We start from the raw sequence: 20,323 nt of genomic DNA, 5'->3' as shown, positions 1-20,323 counted from the left end.
ATTTAAAAAATAATCTACTATTCAAAGATTAATTTAATTATCAACTCATTCTTTTATTTTATTTTATTTTATATTATTAGGAAATAGGTAAGTTATACAACACTAGCGTTTAACAAATTTTAAGATGATATGGTTCTTCTAAAAATGGAAATATAAAGGTAATTTTCACATACTGGGTCTAAAAGCAAGAGACTCTTTTTCGTCTTCCATTCCATGTAAGACATTTGAGTATAATTGTTTGATTGACGAGGATTTGTGATTTTGAAAGATGCTTGGAATAGTTGAATATAAACAGTACTAGTGTAAGTTTGTGGCATAACATGATGAAAAAAGGAAATTTTTCTAAGATAAAAAAATTAGTAGAATAAATAAATAAACATTTAATCACTACTGAATTTATAATTTTCATCGTATGTAAATCTTATTACCTTGATTTAAGAATAATTTACATTTTATTTTCTCACTTCGTTTTAGAGAATCTTTTTCAGAAATCCAAACACAAGTATTCAAGACCTAAAAGATAATTTTTTTTTTCCCTAATATATTTTGGGCAATAAAAATTACATTACAAATGATAAGGGAAATTGGGTTAATTGCTGGATTAAGATCAAAATGAAACTTATTGCATTTTCGAACTCATGTCTCATGGCTGAGTGATGGAGCTACATTGCCAAAAATAGAGTTAGCACAACCTTGGGTATGTGAGTCAGTTGGTGGGACTGTGGCACATGTTATATTCCCTGTAATTCACAATAATTGTTTGTCCAAATGAACAATTATTTTGAAGCAGAGGTAATATATAACAGTGCAGCTTTGGCTACATATCAACTTGATCAAAGTTAATTGATCTATCATCAAAATCAAAGTCTGATTGATGAAGCCTGCTCCTGGCCAGTCTGCTCATCATTGCAAGACCTACAAAAACGAAAAAGAGATGCAATTACATCATCTACACTGTTGAAAATCCTGAGATTCTTTAATCTTAGAAATTTAAGCTCATTTAGCTATGATACCATATCTTCCAGGATTACCTCTAACTTAGAAATATTTGAGACAACATATATAGGAGAAAAAAGGGAAAGAGAAAGGAGAGGGAGGATAATGCATTCATGGACAAAACATGAAGTGGTCCCAGAATTTATTCTTTCAAAAATTTCATTGCAAGGGAAGGCTATGTAAAAGATGGCACAAAGTTATACATACCTTCAATCATCTTGTAGAGTGATGACCACCAACTGTCTGAGGATATTTGGTATCGGTCTAAAGATTCCTCGATTTCTCTATCATGCTTCCTTTCCAAAACCCCCTGCAAAGTTATCACAGCATCCCTTGTTTTCTTGAGTATGCTATTCTCTTCTTCCACTTCCAATCTTTTTAGGTCATTCTGTGATGAGGTGAGACTGACGGCAAGGGCAAATTGAGCTGCAGCAGCCCATCGAGACGAAGCAAGCCATTTTTTCTGGCCATCATTATGCTTACTCTCTTCCCTATCTGACTTGCTCCCGAGTGCTAAGCTGCGTAGATATTGGGCATTTGCGGCTCCTGTACTTTGCACCATCTTAGAGAACGAACTGCCTTCATTTGATAGCAGTTCTTCAGGGGTATCATATTCAAGAACCTTTAAACATAAGAAGCTAGCATCAGTATTATTTTATGTTGTATAATTAGCATTAGTATTACTTACATTAGTGCCAAAGGATAACCATATTATAAGATTTCCAGCAGTACCATTTAAATACAGTGCTTACCTTACCACCATCAAGCAAAAGAATCCGATCACAGTCTATGATGGTGTTAAGACGATGAGCAATGATGAGCATGGTGCACGATTTGAATTCCTCTCGAATTGTTTTCTGTATGAGGGCATCTGTTCTAACATCTACTGCTGCAGTGGCTTCGTCAAGTACTAATATCTTTGATCTACGCAATAATGCCCGAGAGAGACTCAACAGTTGCCTCTGCCCAACACTGAAGTTCTCGCCTGCCTCAGAGACCTAAACAAAGTACATTTTCATAAATATTATATTGCTTTCAATAAAACATCACTTATTGACCATTGTAAACATACTCAGCAATAGAAATGGTTCTGTACAAAAAAAGCCAGAGTGAAATCAAGAAATCATAATTTACCTCAGCATCCAGCCCCAGAGAATTCCTCCGTATCACATCCTTCAAATGTGCCCTCTCCAGAGCCTCCCAGAGGTCAGCATCATTGTGTTCATTAAAAGGGTCAAGATTAAATCTTACAGTTCCTACAAAAATTTAAATTAAGCTTAATATAAATACAATTAGATTAATTCAAAGATTAATATGCTTCACAATTTACAGAGTAAAAATTATAAAAATCAACAACACCATCACGTATTATTGCTTTCCAGTTTTGACATCACAATTATTCCAATCTTCACTCAAGTAGATCAACGAATTTCTTGACTTTCATCTTAACATATTTATCCTTATTTTCTCATTCGTTTTTTTTTTTCCCTCACTGTATTTTATAAAAATCAAATGATCAATAACCTTTAATATGTGGCTCTAAAAGGAGTTAGAATTCCCTTCCTGCCCAAAAGATTCTTTCCACTTATGGCCAAAACAGATCTCTTAGCTTTAAAAAATTCAAGATCTACAGTCCATTTTACCATAAGTAAAAAAATAATAATAATTATAAAAAGAAATAAGTCCATTCTACAACATTATTGCTCAACATACTCTTCCTTCAGGTCAGTTGGTAACTTGGAAACAAAATAACAGAATCCGTATAGCCTAAGTTGCCAATATGAAAATACGATGGAAAATATTATATCTTAAATACCTGAAAACAAAACAGGGGACTGTGGTATAATGCCAAGAACTTTACGCAAATCAGCCAGCCCAAACTTTGCAATATCACAATCATCAATTAATATTCTTCCTCTTTCCAATTCCACAATTCGAAATAAAGCATTAAGCATGCTAGATTTTCCAGCTCCTGTCCTTCCTACAATGCCAACCTTATCGCTTGGAAAAATTGTGAAATTCAAGCCATGAAGGACAGGAGGAAGTTCAGGCCTGTATCGAAGTACAACATCCTCAAATCTGATTGATCCAGATGAGGGCCAGCCTGGAGGGGGGCGACTATCCTCAATGATGGATGGTGCCTCTGAAGGCAAATCTATATAAGTGCCTACACGCTCAACAGCATTTAGACTATTCTCAGCCAAACTAGCAAGCCTGAGCACACCAGTAAGCAAACTGGTAATGTTCAAAGCATAACTAAGTAGTAAACCCATGGTGGATGCAAATTCCTGCTGGTTCTCGGCCCTCCCATTCTGCATTACCGCAAAGGTTGCAGTAAACCATATCATGAGACCTCCCAGAGTTTCCAATCGAATTGCAAGCCATCGATTTCCACTCATGTTCACCAGAGTGAATCGTATGTTGTTGTCCATGGACTTTCCGTTGATATCAGCCATGCGGTCATAAGCCTTGTAAGCACGAATTGTTGATAGACCATTAAGTGCTTCTCCAAATTGTGCATAAACAGGGGATCTACTAATTGAATCTAAGCGCTTTACTTCACGGGCGGTGCTCTATAAATGAATAAAATGATGCTGACATGAGTTCCTCAAAATTCAAAACAGAATAATGAATTCTACTACTGAAATTTGTGAGAAAACCAACAACAACAACAACAACAATAATAATAATTGCAATAGGTACAAAGGCTGGTTTATGATATAAAAGGTAATTAGACCAAACTGCTTCATAGTTATTGATGATGGATACTGTTGAATATCAGATTAGATCTGTTTTGATATAGTTTCCATCTTTAGATATCTAATTCTGTTGGATCTCCTAGTATTAAGGGATCTGATTCTATCTCCTAGTATTAAGGGATCTGATTCTATCATATCTCCTAGTATTAAGGGATTTTATTTCTGTACCTATGTATATATATATATTGACGCTGGGAGATAATTCTCTCAAGGGAATTCATCCAAAACACAATCCTTGTCTCACTCCATTCGTATATTTCAAGTTGGTATCAGAGCGGGTTCCGACCCGGCTCTGGTTTCTATTTTTTTTTTTTTTTCTTCTTTTCCGGCTGCAATCTCTCAGCCGTGTTCCCTTTTCCCACCAGCTGACACTATCAGTTGTGTCTCTTCGTCAGAAATTGTTTTTTTCGGCCTGTCCCCAAAATTTCTCCGCTGCCCAGGTTTTTTCCGGCCCTCGTTTCCCTTCTGCAGGTGTTTTCCGGCCGTTTCTGAGTGTCTGCCATCATGTCTTCTGAGGTAATCCCCGACACCAACTCCAATGGTGGTAAACCGGCTGTTCTAACAACTGTCGTTTCTGGAACCGCTACAATGACCTCTGAAAAATTGATGGGTGCCAAAAATTACCTTTCTTGGGCTGATTCTGTAGAACTTTGGTTCATGGGCCAAGGCTATGAAGACCACCTTACTAAATCTGTTGATGATGTTCGCGCCGCTGACAAAACCACTTGGAAGAAGATTGATGCCCAGCTATGTAACCTTATGTGGCAGACCATTGATCCACCAAAGCTGACTATGTTTCGGGCTTACAAAACTTGTAAAAAGGTGTGGGATCGTGCTAAAGCTTTATACACTAATGACATTGCAAGACTTTACCATGTTGCTAAGAAGCTGTGTAGTTTACAGCTTCAAGGAACTGATATGGAATCTTATGTTGGGGCTGTGGAAGCTGTCAGGGAAGAGTTTTCGACTCTCCTTCCCTATGTGTCTAATGCTGATGAACATCATGCTCAACAGGGAAAGCTGTTTTTGGTACTTACGTTACTTGGGTTGCCAGCTGAACTTGAATCTCTTTGGCAACAAATATTGGGCACCTCACCCGTTCCTTCCCTTCAAGACGTATTTGCACGACTCTTGCAATCCGGCCCCTCTCTTGAGACCCATACTTTTGACCAAACTGCATTGGCATCCCAATCTTCTTCTCAAGTGTCCTTTCCAGTGCCCACTCGCGGCGGCCGTGGGGGTCGTGGTAATGGTCGTGGTAATCGTACTCGCCCTAGTTGTACCCATTGCCATAGGATTGGTCATACTCAGGATAAATGTTATGCTCTCCATGGTCGTCCTACTAAGGTAGCTAATGTTGTCCAAACTAATGAGCCATCTGACGTTCACTCCGCCGCACAACCACAAGGGATATTTGTCTCTGGCAATGATTATGATGAGTTTCTCAAGTACCAAGCTTCAAAGCAGGCATCTACTCCCGTTGCTTCGGTGGCCCACTCTGGTAATTCTGTTGCTTGTATCTCTCATTCCTCTTCTCTTGGACCATGGGTCCTTGACTCAGGTGCTTCTGATCACATTTCTGGTACTTCTTCTGTCCTCTCTAAACTTGAACACCCTGCATTTCTTCCTTCTATCACTTTGGCTGATGGTTCTAAAATTGGTGCTAAGGGAATAGGTCAAGCTACTCCTCTTCCTACAATACCTTTGAAATCTGTTCTTTACATGCCCAATTGTCCTTTCAATTTGATTTCTATTAGCCAACTTACTCGTTCTCTCAATTGTTCTGTTACCTTTTTTGCTGACTCCGTCATTGTGCAGGATCGAGGGACGGGACAGACGATTGGAACAGGATGTGAGTCTCAAGGACTGTATCGGCTTGCCTTACCCACTACTACTGTGTCTTCTGTTGCTGCTGTTGAGTCTCCGGACGTGGTCCATTGTCGCCTGGGACATCCCAGCCTCTCGAAGTTACAAGCTATGGTCCCGAGTTTATCTCGTCTTACTACCTTAGAGTGTCAAACTTGTCATTTAGGTAAACATGTTCGTAGTTCTTTTTCAAGTCGTGTCAATACACGGGCTGCGTCTCCCTTTTCTGTTATTCATTCTGATGTATGGGGACCTAGTCGAGTTACTTCTCATTCAGGCTTTCGTTATTTTGTCACCTTTATTGATGACTTTTCTCGTTGCACTTGGCTATATTTAATGAAGGACAGATCTGAATTATTTGTACATTTCAAGTCTTTCTGTTCTGAAATTCAAAACCAATTCAAAACTTCAATTAAAATTTTACGAAGTGATAATGCTCGTGAGTATTTTTCAGCACCCTTTTCGTCTTACTTGTCCTCCAAAGGCATTCTACATCAGTCATCTTGTCCTCATACCCCTCAACAGAATGGTGTGGCTGAGCGTAAACATCGTCACTTGATTGAAACTGCTCGCACTCTTCTTCTCCATACTCATGTTCCCCTTAAATTTTGGGGTGAGGCTGTTCTGACTGCATGTTATTTAATTAATCGTATGCCTTCTTCTGTTTTGCAAAATCAAGTTCCTCATTCCATTTTATTTCCTCATGAGCACATTTTTTCTCTTCCACTACGAGTCTTTGGTTGTACTTGTTTCATCCATGATCTTACCCCAGGCAAAGACAAGTTAACTGCTCGTTCTATCAAATGTGTTTTCTTAGGGTACACTCGATTTCAAAAGGGTTATCGTTGTTATTCTCCAGCTCTTAATCGTTTCTTCGTGTCTGCCGATGTCACTTTTCTTGAGAATACCCCTTTTTTCTCTGCACCCGACATCACTTCACCTTCCATTACGGAGGTGCTTCCTGTTCCTTACTTAGATGGGCCTCCTATTCCCACAAAGCCTCTCCAAGTTTATCATCGCCGCCCACGGCCTGCAGTCCAAGATAACTCATCTCCTGAACCCGTGGCTGAACCGTCCTTGGATCCTTCTTCGGGAGTTAGCAGTAGTCCTCCTATTGCTCTCAGACAAGGTACTCGTTCCACCCGTAATCCTAATCCTATTTATAATTTTCTCAGTTACCATCGTTTATCATCTTCGCACTATGCTTTTACCTCCTCTTTGTCTTCTGTTTCTATACCCAAAACAACAGCAGAAGCTCTTTCACATCCAGGGTGGCGCCAGGCTATGATTGAGGAGATGTCTGCCTTACATTCTACTGGTACTTGGGATCTTGTTCCACTGCCACCGGGCAAATCTACTGTGGGTTGTCGTTGGATCTATACTATTAAGGTCAGCTCAGACGGAACCATTGATCGATTAAAAGCCCGCCTTGTGGCTAAGGGCTACACTCAAATCTTTGGTTTGGACTATGGTGATACCTTCTCTCCTGTTGCGAAGATGGCCTCTGTTCGTCTTTTTCTTTCTATGGCTGCCATTCGCCATTGGCCTCTTCATCAACTTGATATTAAAAATGCTTTCTTACATGGTGATCTCGAGGAGGAAGTATACATGGAGCAACCTCCCGGGTTTGTTGCTCAGGGGGAGTCTTCCGGCTTAGTATGTCATTTACGCCGATCTTTATATGGCTTGAAACAATCCCCTCGAGCTTGGTTTGGTCGCTTTAGTGCTGTTATTTCTAAATTTGGCATGATTCAAAGTGAAGCAGATCATTCAGTTTTCTTCCGTCATTCTTCCTCCATGACCTCCATATATCTGGTTGTTTATGTGGATGATATTGTCATTACTGGAGATGATCATGAGGGAATCACTCAGTTAAAACAGCACTTGTTTGATCACTTTCAGACTAAGGATATGGGGAAGTTAAAATATTTCCTAGGAATTGAAGTGGCACAATCTAATGCGGGGATCTGTATCTCACAGAGAAAATATGCTCTAGATATTCTTGAAGAAACTGGAATGTTGGATTCTAGACCTGTAGATACACCAATGGATCCCAATACAAAACTTAGTCCAAATCAAGGAGAACCTCTTGCAGATCCTGGTAGATATCGCAGATTAATTGGCCGATTGAATTATTTGACAGTCACTCGGCCAGATATTTCATTTGCCACAAGTATCCTAAGTCAGTTTCTTGACTCTCCATGCGATAGTCATTGGGACGCAGCTGTTAGAGTCCTTAGATATATCAAAGGTGCTCCAGGAAAAGGTTTGTTGTATGAAGATAAAGGACATAACCAGATTGTTGGGTATACTGATGCAGATTGGGCAGGATCTCCATCTGATAGACGTTCTACATCTGGTTATTGTGTTTTTATTGGTGGAAACTTGATATCTTGGAAGAGTAAGAAGCAAAATGTTGTAGCAAGATCTAGTGCGGAAGCTGAATATAGAGCTATGGCACTTGCCACATGTGAACTTATATGGTTGAAGCAATTAGTTAAGGAACTTAAGTTTTGTGAGCCGAGTAAGATGGAACTGGTGTGCGATAATCAAGCTGCCTTACATATTGCTTCCAACCCTGTGTTTCATGAACGGACCAAGCACATAGAGATTGATTGCCATTTCATAAGGGAGAAGTTGCAAAGTGGGGAAATAGTAACAGCCTTTGTCAACTCCAACGATCAACTTGCAGATATTTTCACCAAAGCTCTCCGGGGTCCTCGGATACAATACATATGTAACAAGCTTGGTGCATATGATTTATATGCTCCAGCTTGAGGGGGAGTGTTGAATATCAGATTAGATCTGTTTTGATATAGTTTCCATCTTTAGATATCTAATTCTGTTGGATCTCCTAGTATTAAGGGATCTGATTCTATCTCCTAGTATTAAGGGATCTGATTCTATCATATCTCCTAGTATTAAGGGATTTTATTTCTGTACCTATGTATATATATATATTGACGCTGGGAGATAATTCTCTCAAGGGAATTCATCCAAAACACAATCCTTGTCTCACTCCATTCGTATATTTCAAGTGATACTAAAAACTATATGTCAACTTGAGCTTTTCCTAAATGGATAGCTTTGCTAAATCAGATCACTAGGAACATTTTTCATATGTCGATAGAAATGTATGACCTACAGACTTGTTTGTATTTCAATTTCTACAATACATAAGATAGCTTTACATCACCAGAAAACTAGCATGTAAGCAAAGTATATTTAGACAGACTTCAAATCCATACGTTCTACTATCTAATGCCGGATACCGTTTAGGGTTTCAGAAAGTAAATAGAAGCCGGTGTAAGCAAGAAAACAATGTTAATACCTGATAGTAGAGATATGCTCCATAAAACAGTACCAACAACGGCATTATCGCCCACAAGGACATTGTGCTGACAATCCCTATCAGGACGAATGTTGAAAGGAGCTGAGACACTTGACCCAGAAACATATTGACAAATGGGGCAACATTACGATCAATGTCACCTAAATCCTTTGCAAACCTGTTGATTACTCTTCCAAGTGGATTTGTATGAAAAAAAACCATAGGAGCTCGTAATATGGAGTGAAGCATGGCTTCATGCAACCTTCTGGCTGCATATAGACTTGATATGATCAACCAATAAGAATTTGTTAAAGTCACCATAACCTGGAAGGGAAAATAATGAGAAAAATACCAAATGATCATATTCCACAGATGTAATTCAGTAGGAATGCAGGCATTTAGAGTAACATGGATTCTCATGGGACAAAAAGCAGACACTGCACTGATACAGATGTGACAGAAAATGAATGAGAACTTAAGCAAAAGGAATAATTACACCATATTCTTCAGTCATGTTACAAGAGAGCTATACCTGAGCAAATGATAGAGCTGCATATATCAGATTATAAAATCCAGGATCATAGCCCACTGAAGCACTCTGATCAGTCCAATGGCTCAACCATGTGCTACTTGAAATTCGTAACACTTCTGTTAAGAAATAGCATCCAAAGAGTATTACAACCACCCAAAGACCTCCTAATGCAGTCTTGTATCTGAAACGACAACAATAATATTCAAGATAGTATGATAAAAAGAGGAGCAAATGGGGAAAGAAGACCAAGAAAACAGGATCACTACATAAAATTTGCAAAATCACTTTCCAATAGATTTCCATCAGGATTATGCAGAAGTAGAGCATGGCAGTGGGGAGAAAGAAGCATATTCACAATGTAAATGTTTGTGCATGTGCATAAGCACATCTAATAATTTGTAGGGTATCAAAAGGAGACATCCAGTAGTTAGTAAATGATTACAAACCACTAAATTGCAATCAATACAAAACTATTTGCATGAATCATGTTACCTTGCTAAAACTTTCATACTGACAACACCTGTTTCCCGTTCTTCCTGTTTAATAAGGACAGATTTTCCTTCTTTTGCCTTACTCCCACTCTTTGCAGTATCATTAAGTTCTCCATTGGCCACCTGTTTTGAAGAGGACTTTGGATCAGCAGTTTCAGTATCTACCGTTTCTTCTTCATACTCCTCCATCTTTCCAGCATTTTCCATAAGCTTTTGGAACAATGGCCCCTGGTTAGAGAGCTCCTCAAATGTTCCCTCCTCTTTCACAGTACCTTCATGGATCAAAATGATTCTATCCACCTGTGAAAGGAAATGCAGTTGATTTGTAACAAGAACTCGGGTCTTCCCTCTCAATTCTCCCTTGATGCATTTATCAAAAACCTGAAATGACATGCAGTGGAAAATACTACACAACGTTAAGATAATAAATGGAACCCAGTTTACAGTCAGCAATAAACGGGGGATCAATTGCATACAGTACCCAACAACTATCAGAACATTGTCAGCAACTATTTCGCTATTAGAAAGTATGATCAAAGGTACTAAGATTAGCCATTGCAAGGCTTCTGTGACTTGGATAGTTTAGGTGTGCCTCTTCCATGAGGCAATGTTTTTTTCTACCTTAGCAGCATTGTTGTCTTTTTCTCCTTTTTCTTTATTGTTGGAGGCACGTGCCTAGCATACCTTTAGTTACAATTGGAGGAATTTTAAGAACGGATTTAGAGAATCAGTAGATTAAGTTAAAAAGGCAATACTGAAGCATGTCAATCACATGCATCATTCATAATGTGTTACTTTGCAAAGTACAAACATGTATATGTTAATATGTACCATATCTTGTGTATAGAAAACATTCTGTTAATAACAACAGGTATGTAAAGTAGAATCACTCAGCATAACCTGTTTAGCGACATGCGCATCTAGAGCACTAAGGGGATCATCAAAAATGTACACGTCGGATTTGGAGTAGACAGCTCTAGCCATGGATACTCTTTGCTTTTGACCACCACTGATGTTCACACCTCTTTCACCAATTTCGGTAAGATCACCACCCTAGTCATTGATAGGCATGTTAAAGAAAGGACAAGCAAATGCCACCAACTTTTAACGAAGAATTTGACACATTATATTCCACTTAAATGCAATAAGTAGTGCATATACTCACAGGCAGTAACTCAAGGTCATGTCGTAGTTCAGTCACATCTATTGCCCTTTCATATCTTATTGGGTCAAAGGCAGAACCAAATAAAACATTATCTCGCACCTGTAGAAATAACTTTTATAAGCCACATATCATATCATAATGGCATGCTAACAGCCTTGAACCTTGTTACCCTTACCAAAACCATAAAATCAATTCATAACTAGTAAAAAATTTTCGGCGACTTTGAATTTTTTCAGATTAATTTTATATTTTTTGAATTGGAACACAAATTATTCCACGTGCATCAGAAAAGTGAGAGCCCTGTCCAAATCATCTTGCTGTCGCTGGATTTTAAGATTACATGAAATTCTCATAAAGATAGCAAGATCTCTTGGATAAGCTCTCCAATGTCTCCTCCCAACAACTTACACAAAAGATAGCTTGAAATAAACTTGAAAAATATATTATCTGTCCATAATTCTTTTTTAACCTAATTCATATGCAAACCATAATTCCGAATTAAAAGGTTATAGTAGCAGCAACGAGAAAAGTTATAGTGCTTGTGGAAGTGGTCATTTCATCTGAAGAAACAGTTGTATGAGTCAATTATCAGCTGAGCATACCAATAGCAATAGATATATATGTTCTGTTAAAAAAATTAATAACTATTAAGCATGTTCATCACTATACATGATTATGAATACTATTAACTTACAGTTGCATTAAAAATCCAAGAGACTTGGGGTACGTAAGCAACTGTCCCTCTCATAACAACAGTTGAACCTACAACTGCAGGGAGTTCTCCAAGCATTGCAGATACTAGTGATGTTTTCCCTTCTCCTGTACTTCCAACAACTGCAACTAGGCTACCAACAGGTATATCCAAGTTTATGTTTGCCAATGTAGGCCTTTCTGCCTGAATAAAGAAAACAAAAGATTTAGAGATAACAGGAAGATATATAATACGAGTACAATAATATCAAACAATTCATTTCAATTCTGGCCATAGAAGATAAAAATTGCACACAGCAAAAAGGTAATGATGAACAGATGTCCTTTGTGCAAGTCAACTATGCAGAATGATGAAATATGCAAGCATAGAATGACAAGACAATGGACCTTGGAATCCCAGGAGAAGTTTCCGTTTTTGATTGAGATGGCTGGTAATCCTGGCTCAAGCGGTGGATTTGGTAAAAGTATTCTCTCTTCTGCTAAGAGCAAATCCTCCAAACGCTTCAATGATACATTTGCATTAACCGCCTTAAAACAAAAGAAAAATCAGTCTTCAATCAGCAACAATAATACTAAACAAGTTTCCACCCACTTTGGCCATTATAAACTAGAGGATTTAACACTCTTTCTGCTATTTTAGAAGAAACAAAACAACTAAGTATTTAATAGAAAAACAAACACTAATAGAGATTACAAGAATGAAGGGTGCATTATGTCATTATCCTGCTGGTAAATCAACAAAACAAAAGAAAATTATAATGGAGAATAACCTGAGTTATAATATTAGGAAGCATGAAGAGAGGAAACCGAAGCACAGCAAACAGAGAAAGTGATGTAAAAGCTCTTGCGGGTGTCAAATTCCCTCCAAGTAAGGTGAACATTCCAAATGAAATCACAGTTACAAAAACTGGAATACTATTCAGTATGAATCCATTTAACTGCCAAAAAAGAAAAATTAGAACAAAAACAGCTGGAGTCAGTAAGAACATGAGAAAAAGTTGTAACATTGGATTTACATTTTCCATGCTCAACACTTGAATTTCAAGAAAAATTCAAACTGTGCAAAGCTAGCAAATATCAGAAATAAAGCATTTTCTTTTGTTCATGATGATTGGAGAGAATATGATTTAAATAAAATGGTGACCACATTCATGAAGCAGCTATCTAGTTTCTGATAGGTATTTAGAAAAGTCAGTCTACAAAAGTGCATCATGAGGTCAGTTGAATTCTACTATGTTTATGACAGCCATTACCAGTGAACTTAAGTGTCTACTAGTAGTAGTATTGTACTTGATCTAAATTAGATTTATAACATTGATAGATTTGGCTAGTGTTAAATCTATCCTTTTACTTTCACTATCTTAATACAGTGCAGGCCACCATTCGTTCTATTATACTATCTTAATGGATGCACATGAATGCAATACAGACATGAATTTCTTAGGGAAACTGAAAAAAGGAGCCAAGATAAATAAGCTGAAGTCCAAAAAATGATTGGAACATGAATATTAAATATTGGCTTTGTGTCATACCGCTCCAAGTAATGATGCTTTTCGAAACCATGATAATTCATCATCTCGGACATTCTGAACTTTAGACTGGAAACTACTCTCCCATGCATAACATCTAAGCCATGTCAGAAAAGCCAACAACAGAATGGTTAGAACTTGATATTTAACTAAATTTAAAAAAAAAAAAAATTATTATGAAGTTCAAAAGAACATACTTTACAGTGTCCATAGCTGCCAAAACTTCATTCATAAGGCCAATTCTCTTGTCTGTACGTTGTAATCCTTCCTTAGACAACTTTTGCATTCTACTGATGATAAATGTCTGCTCCCACAAAATGCAACATTAAGTTTAGGGAATCTTATAAAATCAATTCAAGTTCTTCAGTATGGTTAACAACCCAGACTATTAGCTTATGAATGAATTTCTCAAAAAATAAAGTTATATCCATTACCACCTCAGTACATTAATGCAAAGAGACTAGAAAATAAAAGATATGCAGAGAGGAACAGAAGCAGTATACTGTAATAAGAGTGCATTTTAACTAATAGATTCAAAGCAGTGTCGGGATAAAACAAACTAGAGAAATCAGGTGAACTCCTGTACCTGTAATGGAAACATAAGGACTAGCATCAAAGCGCCCAAAAGGGAAGCAACACCTAGTTGTTGATAAAGAAGAACCATGGCAATGGTAATGCGGAACGGAGCTGACCACAAAGTATGAAGTGACTGGCATATTTGCTGTTTGGGTAAAAAAAAACCCAGACGTTAATTGCAAAATAGTAGTATTAAAACATCAAACATATTCAGAGAATGTTTGTGGCACAAGAATATAGAAAATGCATAAACCCTGGAATTAAGCTACAGTAGTACAGTGACTAAATAGCATTTAACCTTAAATAATTGGATTTTAGGTACAAACGAAGAAACTTTTATTCGAGAGGGCATGTTACTGTTATCAAATCCAGTATTGGTCCCATATTAATAACTTTCAAGTAGTTCTTTGACACCTTTAAGCAGCAACTACATGAACAGCAAGCAAACAATAGAAGGAAACCATGCCTGAAGTGCTTCGGCATCAGTAGTCATCAAGTTGGTTATTTTTCCAGATGCAAATTGCTTTCGAGCTTCATGGGTAAGCCTTAATGATTTGCGAAATACAGCAGCTACCTACAACAAAGAAAATAAAAGGGGAAAAATTGAATAACAAACTCAGTATTTTGAGTGTGATTGAGTGACCAATGAATTCTACTTGTTTGAGCATCTAGTTTCAGCTTGTAAGACATTCTGTTCCAAGCCTATTGGGATTTCACTTATAAAATCATCGTTGGCAACTAACTTTATGAGTTAAGCTTTTAGGTCAAGCAATTCTTTGACAACCTACTAGGTGGGAATTAAAGATCTAAGACACAAAGAAATGAAACAATAATAAAATTACCAGTGTTGATCTTAGCCGGAATCCAACACGCATGACATTCTGAAAATATTGAGCTTCACATAACACCCCAAAGACCTATCAAACAGAAATTCAGATAGGAAAGAATCCTAATTAGTAAAATCTACATATGTTTTAAATTATTTGCCCTAGTTTATTCAAAAACGGATGGCGTCTTCAATGTTTATCAGCAATCCAACTATGCAGAAGCAATTAGAAAAGGGGTACCAGAAATACATTCAAATTTAAATCCTTGAATATGAAGCAACCAGCGGTATCATTAATCACAGAAAATTAAGAATACAACATTATCATCTACAATTTAATCAGATTTTGTATCATACCACTCCAACAAATATTGAGAAGGCAAAAACGTATCCAATCCAGGCTGGATCACCATTTTGCATAGACTGCAGGCAATTAATAGGACACATCAAGTGATAGAGAATTGTTAGAACAAAATAATAATGAAGAATTTGTTAGAGCACTATAACTTGTACTAGAGGTGGTTAACCAGTGATTTCAGTAAAACAGTAACTGACCTCTAGCAGCTGATTCAATATTAGTGGGCCCAAAAACTGGGAGAGATCATTTCCAATCTACATATTGTAAACAGATTAACAAAGATATTAAAATTGACAATGCATTTTGACATACAGCAAAGTTTAACACATGTAAATATTGAAAGCGACCAAATGAAATGATTATATAAACAAAAGAAATAGAACATTACCTTCCAAAATCCTCCCCACCAAAACCTGTAAAGCACAAGAAAACCCAAGCACAAAGATATATGAACGCATAAACACAAATGAGATACATGAACAAAAATAAACAAAGTCAGGAAAAAAAGAAGTAAAGAACATTCAGTTATATATTGTACAATAAGTGGTTTCATCATCACGAACTAATTTTACTACACAGAAGAAGATAGAGGAGTCTAAGTTTGTCGGCCAAGATTAACTTATCAGTGCCAAGCACCATTTTACTTCAATATCTGCCCTCTCATTATGAGCCATTATTGATGGTCTCAACTCTCAACTTATGCAAGTGATCATAAAGTAACACCAGAAAACATTGTCTATCTTCTACACTCTATCATGTTCAACACAAATCGGTCATACCTCCCACCAAGGCTTGCATTCAATGCTCTTAAAAGCCAAGGTTTCGACCTCCGAGATTCTTCTACCCAACATCTCTGGAACCTACAGAATCAAGAGGCACTATAAAGCAAACATGAAATACAACAATTAATGCCAAAAGAAAGCTTAAGCAAAGCGAAAACTCATACTTTTCATTCAGTGTCTCAGTCCGATCCCATGTATCTAACTTCCATATATCTTTCTCTGTAAGGGGTCTTTGATATCCTAGATTCATGATAGGATTCATCCAAGAAAAAAGGATTCCTGCACGAGGAAAAAGAAATAAGAATGAAACAGCGAGGATCCATGCAAGATATTACTATGAATGGTATTTGCACTATGCTACCTCCAAAATTAATGAACACAAGAAATAAAAGCCAGGACTCCTAATCACATACAGCATATCTTGGCAAATTTTTCTTCAGTTAGCTAAATGTAATACCAGAAGCAGCAATAACAGAAAAATTTATAGCACAATCAGCCCAGAACATAACACTTCAAAGTTCTAACCCACTTAGCATTATAGCATTTTTGAAAGTATCCTTGATATCCTATGTGCAAATATAATTTTACATACTTGACAATATGTTTGCATGCCTTTCAGGACATATCTGCTCTCCTCCGGGCAGTTCTTCATATGCAGTATCAACAACCAAGTCACTCCGAACAGGGGTATAACCCGGATAAGGATCCAAAGTAGGTATATACACAAGCAAAAGTAGCCCAAACAAAGCCTGGAATTGTAGAAGAGATAAAATATTATTTCTTTATTATTTATCCTTTTAGATGGATGTTTCCATATATTCCAACTGGGGTAAATTAAAAGTATGGGAACAAATAGATACTCTCTGCAGCAACAGAAAAAATAAAAATCACTAGAATGAGGATGAACTCAACAATGCAGCAAGACACCCAGTATATACTAGATAGCTATTTGTTTGGAAGAAAACAAGTATATACTAAAAAAATAAAAACAAACAATACATACACACACAAACCACTTGACTGCAATAGTAAACAAAATCCATAAAGACAACCTTTAAGTATAATAGACTTAATGATAAAGAGACACCCTATACAATGCGTGTGTTTCACTCAAACAAATTGCAACAAAGAATTGAAAAGATTGTATGCGGCCACCAAATATTGGCAACCTAAGTTAATGCTTTAGATAATCAGCTTCAAAATAGATAGGGAAAAAACAGAATACTATCCAAACACATCAAAGGCAGGTAGCAGAAATTTTTATGCAGGCAATTGGCAGAAGGGAATAAAACAGCCTGGCATGATTAAATCTATATATCAGCTGGAATTATATAGTGTACTATCTGGTCAGTGTGTATCATGGGTTTTAGGATGGGTTTGTACAAGCATTCCTAGATCCAATTTACTGTCATGAAAATACAAGTATGCATAATACACCTAACTGTATTATGTCAGCACATCACAGTATATAACAATTTACAGTATTCTTTTTTTTATATGTTCCTTTGTACAATATGTCACAAGTTTATACAATAAATCAAATAAGAAAGCTCAAATTTGTAAGAATGTCAACCCAGTACAGATTAAAAAAGGCTACTACCAACTTTAGATACAGCTTTCTCATTGGAAGCTATGCAAGAGCCAAGAAACAAACATAATGTTATGCATCAATAACCCAGCTACTAAAAACAAATGCATTATCACCTATCATAAGGTTACATTAACTTAAAGAGCACATTAGCACAATATACCTGGCAGACCACCTCGCTTATGTACAAATACAGCACTGACCTGTAAAAAGGAAGTAAAAGATATGAGATTGAGAAAAACAAAGATGAGCGCTGAAATACAAGATGACATGGTTAAATCATGTCATAATCACCCAATGAGTCACTTAGTACGATAAATACGGCATGGTTAAACAGTCAAACCTGCTATACAACTCCTGCACAGAAATGATAAGGTTGAGCATGACAGTATCCCCGACAATAGAATAAAGCAAACCAAATCGGATAAACCATCTGAATTCGTAAATGTAAACTTTAGTCTCAACGCCAATCAAAATCAGCATAGCACCCCAAGTAAGAACTTCAATGACCAGTGACGTGATCTGTAAATGTTATTACACGTTTAAATTTATCAGAGTCAACATCTGCCAGGAAAGGATTAACCACAAGAAAGGAAAGGTATAGTGTGCAAAGAATGATTATGCAAACATATTGAACAAGGGAAAGCATTAAGATTTCAGAAGCATGCAAATTCATACAATAAAATAATCAAATCATACAAGCATATGCGTAATCAGAATTATAGCTCACCTCAAATGGAGCAAGTTGAGTCTGACCATCTAAATTTAGAATTGATAGTCCAGCAATCAATCTATATAAGGGCTCGGCCACACAATACAAAGCTAACAACCCAAGCAAATAATTATAGAGTTTTGACCGTAAGCAGAACCTTTTGGCTTTGAAATCCTTCTTAATCAACCATATCCGGTAGACACACAGGCCTAGAAGCACCAAATGAGAAACGGAGATCACCAAAGAATCAACCGCGCAAGGAGTGTAAGCTCCGAAGGCATTGTCAACTGTTGTGGTCCATACTCCATTTGCAACTGGCTGACAATACCAATCCAATGGCTCAAAAGCCATTGCTATAAAATTCTTTAGTAGAGAAGTTCAAGCAAAAAGCATCAGCACAAAATGCTCCCCTCTTTCTCCTTTGGCAGCAAGATGAGACCCTAAACCCAATAACCAATCAGAATCAGCTGCGCCTCGAATGAGTGCATAATCCAAAACAAGCATTTACACTTCCAATTTTCAATATGTAAGTAAAACCGTCATTATTCGCAATAGCAAATTGCTGAACTTATTACTATTTCAACTTCTTTGAAAAGGGGAAGGGAGACCTCATCAGAAATTAAAAAAAAAAAATCAAAATTTGAATATTATAGTAAGAAGATATCCAAACAAAAGATACCAACTTTGAAGACGAAAACTTCCATGTATAGAATCAAATTCCATCGCTCTACTCCATCAGATTCAGTATAATTTGTTTTAGCATATCCCCCCCAAAAAAAAAAAGCAGAAGCATAATTCAAGCATAAGATTCTTATTGCTGTGTTTTAGTGTCTAATCATCAGTTGCAGTATATTTACTTGGAAGTGAAGTGAAGATTAAGCCAAACACACGCACACAAAAGTTATCAGATTTACCTTTTTCTGGAAAAGGAAAAAAGTTACTGAGTAAATAACGATAAGATGGAGGGCGAAAAGAACAAGAAAGTGTGAGCGAGGAAGGAGAGAGAAAAAGAAAGAGAAGCGAATCTAACAAACCTGGTGAGTGGGGCGAGTGAAGTTGAGTGATAGATTGAGAGACACACAATTTATTTATTTGTAAGAAGAAGGAAGAAGAAGGGTGGTCGTCTTCACTCTAATTCAGTTGGGAGAACATGTCAACGTGTTATACGTCACAGCTTACGAATCCTTTTCTTTTGCACAATCGTTTTCTTCTTTTCTTTCTATTCAAAAATCAATTTAACAAATTAAAGCTTTATTTATTCTGTTGGAGTCAAGGAGGCTTTATTGCCCTCAGCCCTCAGGGTGTACATGGCCAGCGACAGCCCGGTGTAATCATAATCATTACATCATTATATTATTCTAAACAAGTAATATTCGGGCACCCACAACATTGATTCGATGCATTATTTCTCTTTTTTTAACTTATTTCAAAAAAGGTAAAATATGAAATTGGTCCTTATGTTCTGTTTTAGTCCTTAAGATTTAAAATGTTCTATTTGAATCCAAAAATGTTTCATTTAGCATCAATTTAGTCTCACAGTGAAGTCAAAGTTAATGGAATGTTTTACATAACAACAGTACAATAACAAAATCGATAATTTGGAGAACAATACAGCTCCAGAGATACAAAAATACATCAATATATTTATTTATCATTCATGGTTTAGGGACAAGAATAAATGTATTGATGTATCCATGGTTGATTTTATGCCTCTGGGGTCTGTATTGTTCTCCAAATTATCGATTTTGTTCTTGTACTGTTGTTATGTAGAACATTTCGTTAATTATTTAACTTTGACATCACTGTAGGACTAAATTGATGCTAAATGAAACTTTTTTTTATTCAAATTAAACACTTTAAATCTAAGAACTAAAACAGAATTACGCTGGGAGCCTAATTTAGTACTTTACCCTTTTAAAAATTATCTTTCTATAATTATATAAAAATCTATAATATCAATCATTTTAATTGTACTAATTATCAATCACCCATAATTAACTATAAATGTAATATTTACCTTAATAGTTTTGTTATATGCATGTGTATTAATTAGTATAAAATAATAAAATTAATATTGATAGAAATTTTTATAATTTATTTC

The 20,323-nt window shown here is 36.6% G+C and overlaps 1 protein-coding gene across 3 annotated transcripts; it reads right to left on the bottom strand.

The window, feature by feature from the left end:
- Nucleotides 1-395: 395 nt before the first annotated feature.
- Nucleotides 396-19,558, bottom strand: LOC107621965 (ABC transporter C family member 2). 3 transcript variants are annotated; one of them, XM_016323917.3, is made up of 28 exons: nt 19,257-19,558; nt 18,241-18,662; nt 17,854-18,032; nt 17,674-17,713; nt 16,515-16,671; nt 16,087-16,201; nt 15,920-16,000; nt 15,529-15,553; nt 15,338-15,394; nt 15,140-15,205; nt 14,799-14,873; nt 14,423-14,530; nt 13,967-14,101; nt 13,578-13,684; nt 13,384-13,477; nt 12,622-12,789; nt 12,239-12,379; nt 11,835-12,035; nt 11,141-11,239; nt 10,876-11,028; nt 9,977-10,356; nt 9,485-9,665; nt 8,953-9,276; nt 2,813-3,569; nt 2,131-2,252; nt 1,749-1,994; nt 1,204-1,618; nt 396-915 (listed from the first exon to the last, which is right to left on the bottom strand). In XM_016323917.3, exons 2-28 carry the CDS (start codon nt 18,571-18,573, stop codon nt 818-820), a joined length of 4,857 nt encoding a protein of 1,618 aa, XP_016179403.2. In that variant the 5' UTR covers nt 18,574-18,662; nt 19,257-19,558; the 3' UTR covers nt 396-817. The 3 variants fall into 3 exon arrangements, with proteins under 3 accessions (XP_016179403.2, XP_088359279.1, XP_020969003.2); XM_088503153.1 differs by lacking the exon at nt 19,257-19,558 and adding an exon at nt 19,137-19,159; XM_021113344.2 differs by lacking the exon at nt 19,257-19,558 and adding an exon at nt 18,906-19,114.
- Nucleotides 19,559-20,323: the final 765 nt, after the last annotated feature.

This window comes from Arachis ipaensis, chromosome B10 (genome assembly GCF_059453495.1).
Source record: "Arachis ipaensis isolate K30076 ecotype BB chromosome B10, ASM5945349v1, whole genome shotgun sequence".
In the NCBI taxonomy this organism is placed as follows: Eukaryota; Viridiplantae; Streptophyta; class Magnoliopsida; order Fabales; family Fabaceae; genus Arachis; species Arachis ipaensis.
Note: the sequence above shows the minus strand (reverse complement) of the source record. Positions and strands in the feature narration are given on the sequence as shown.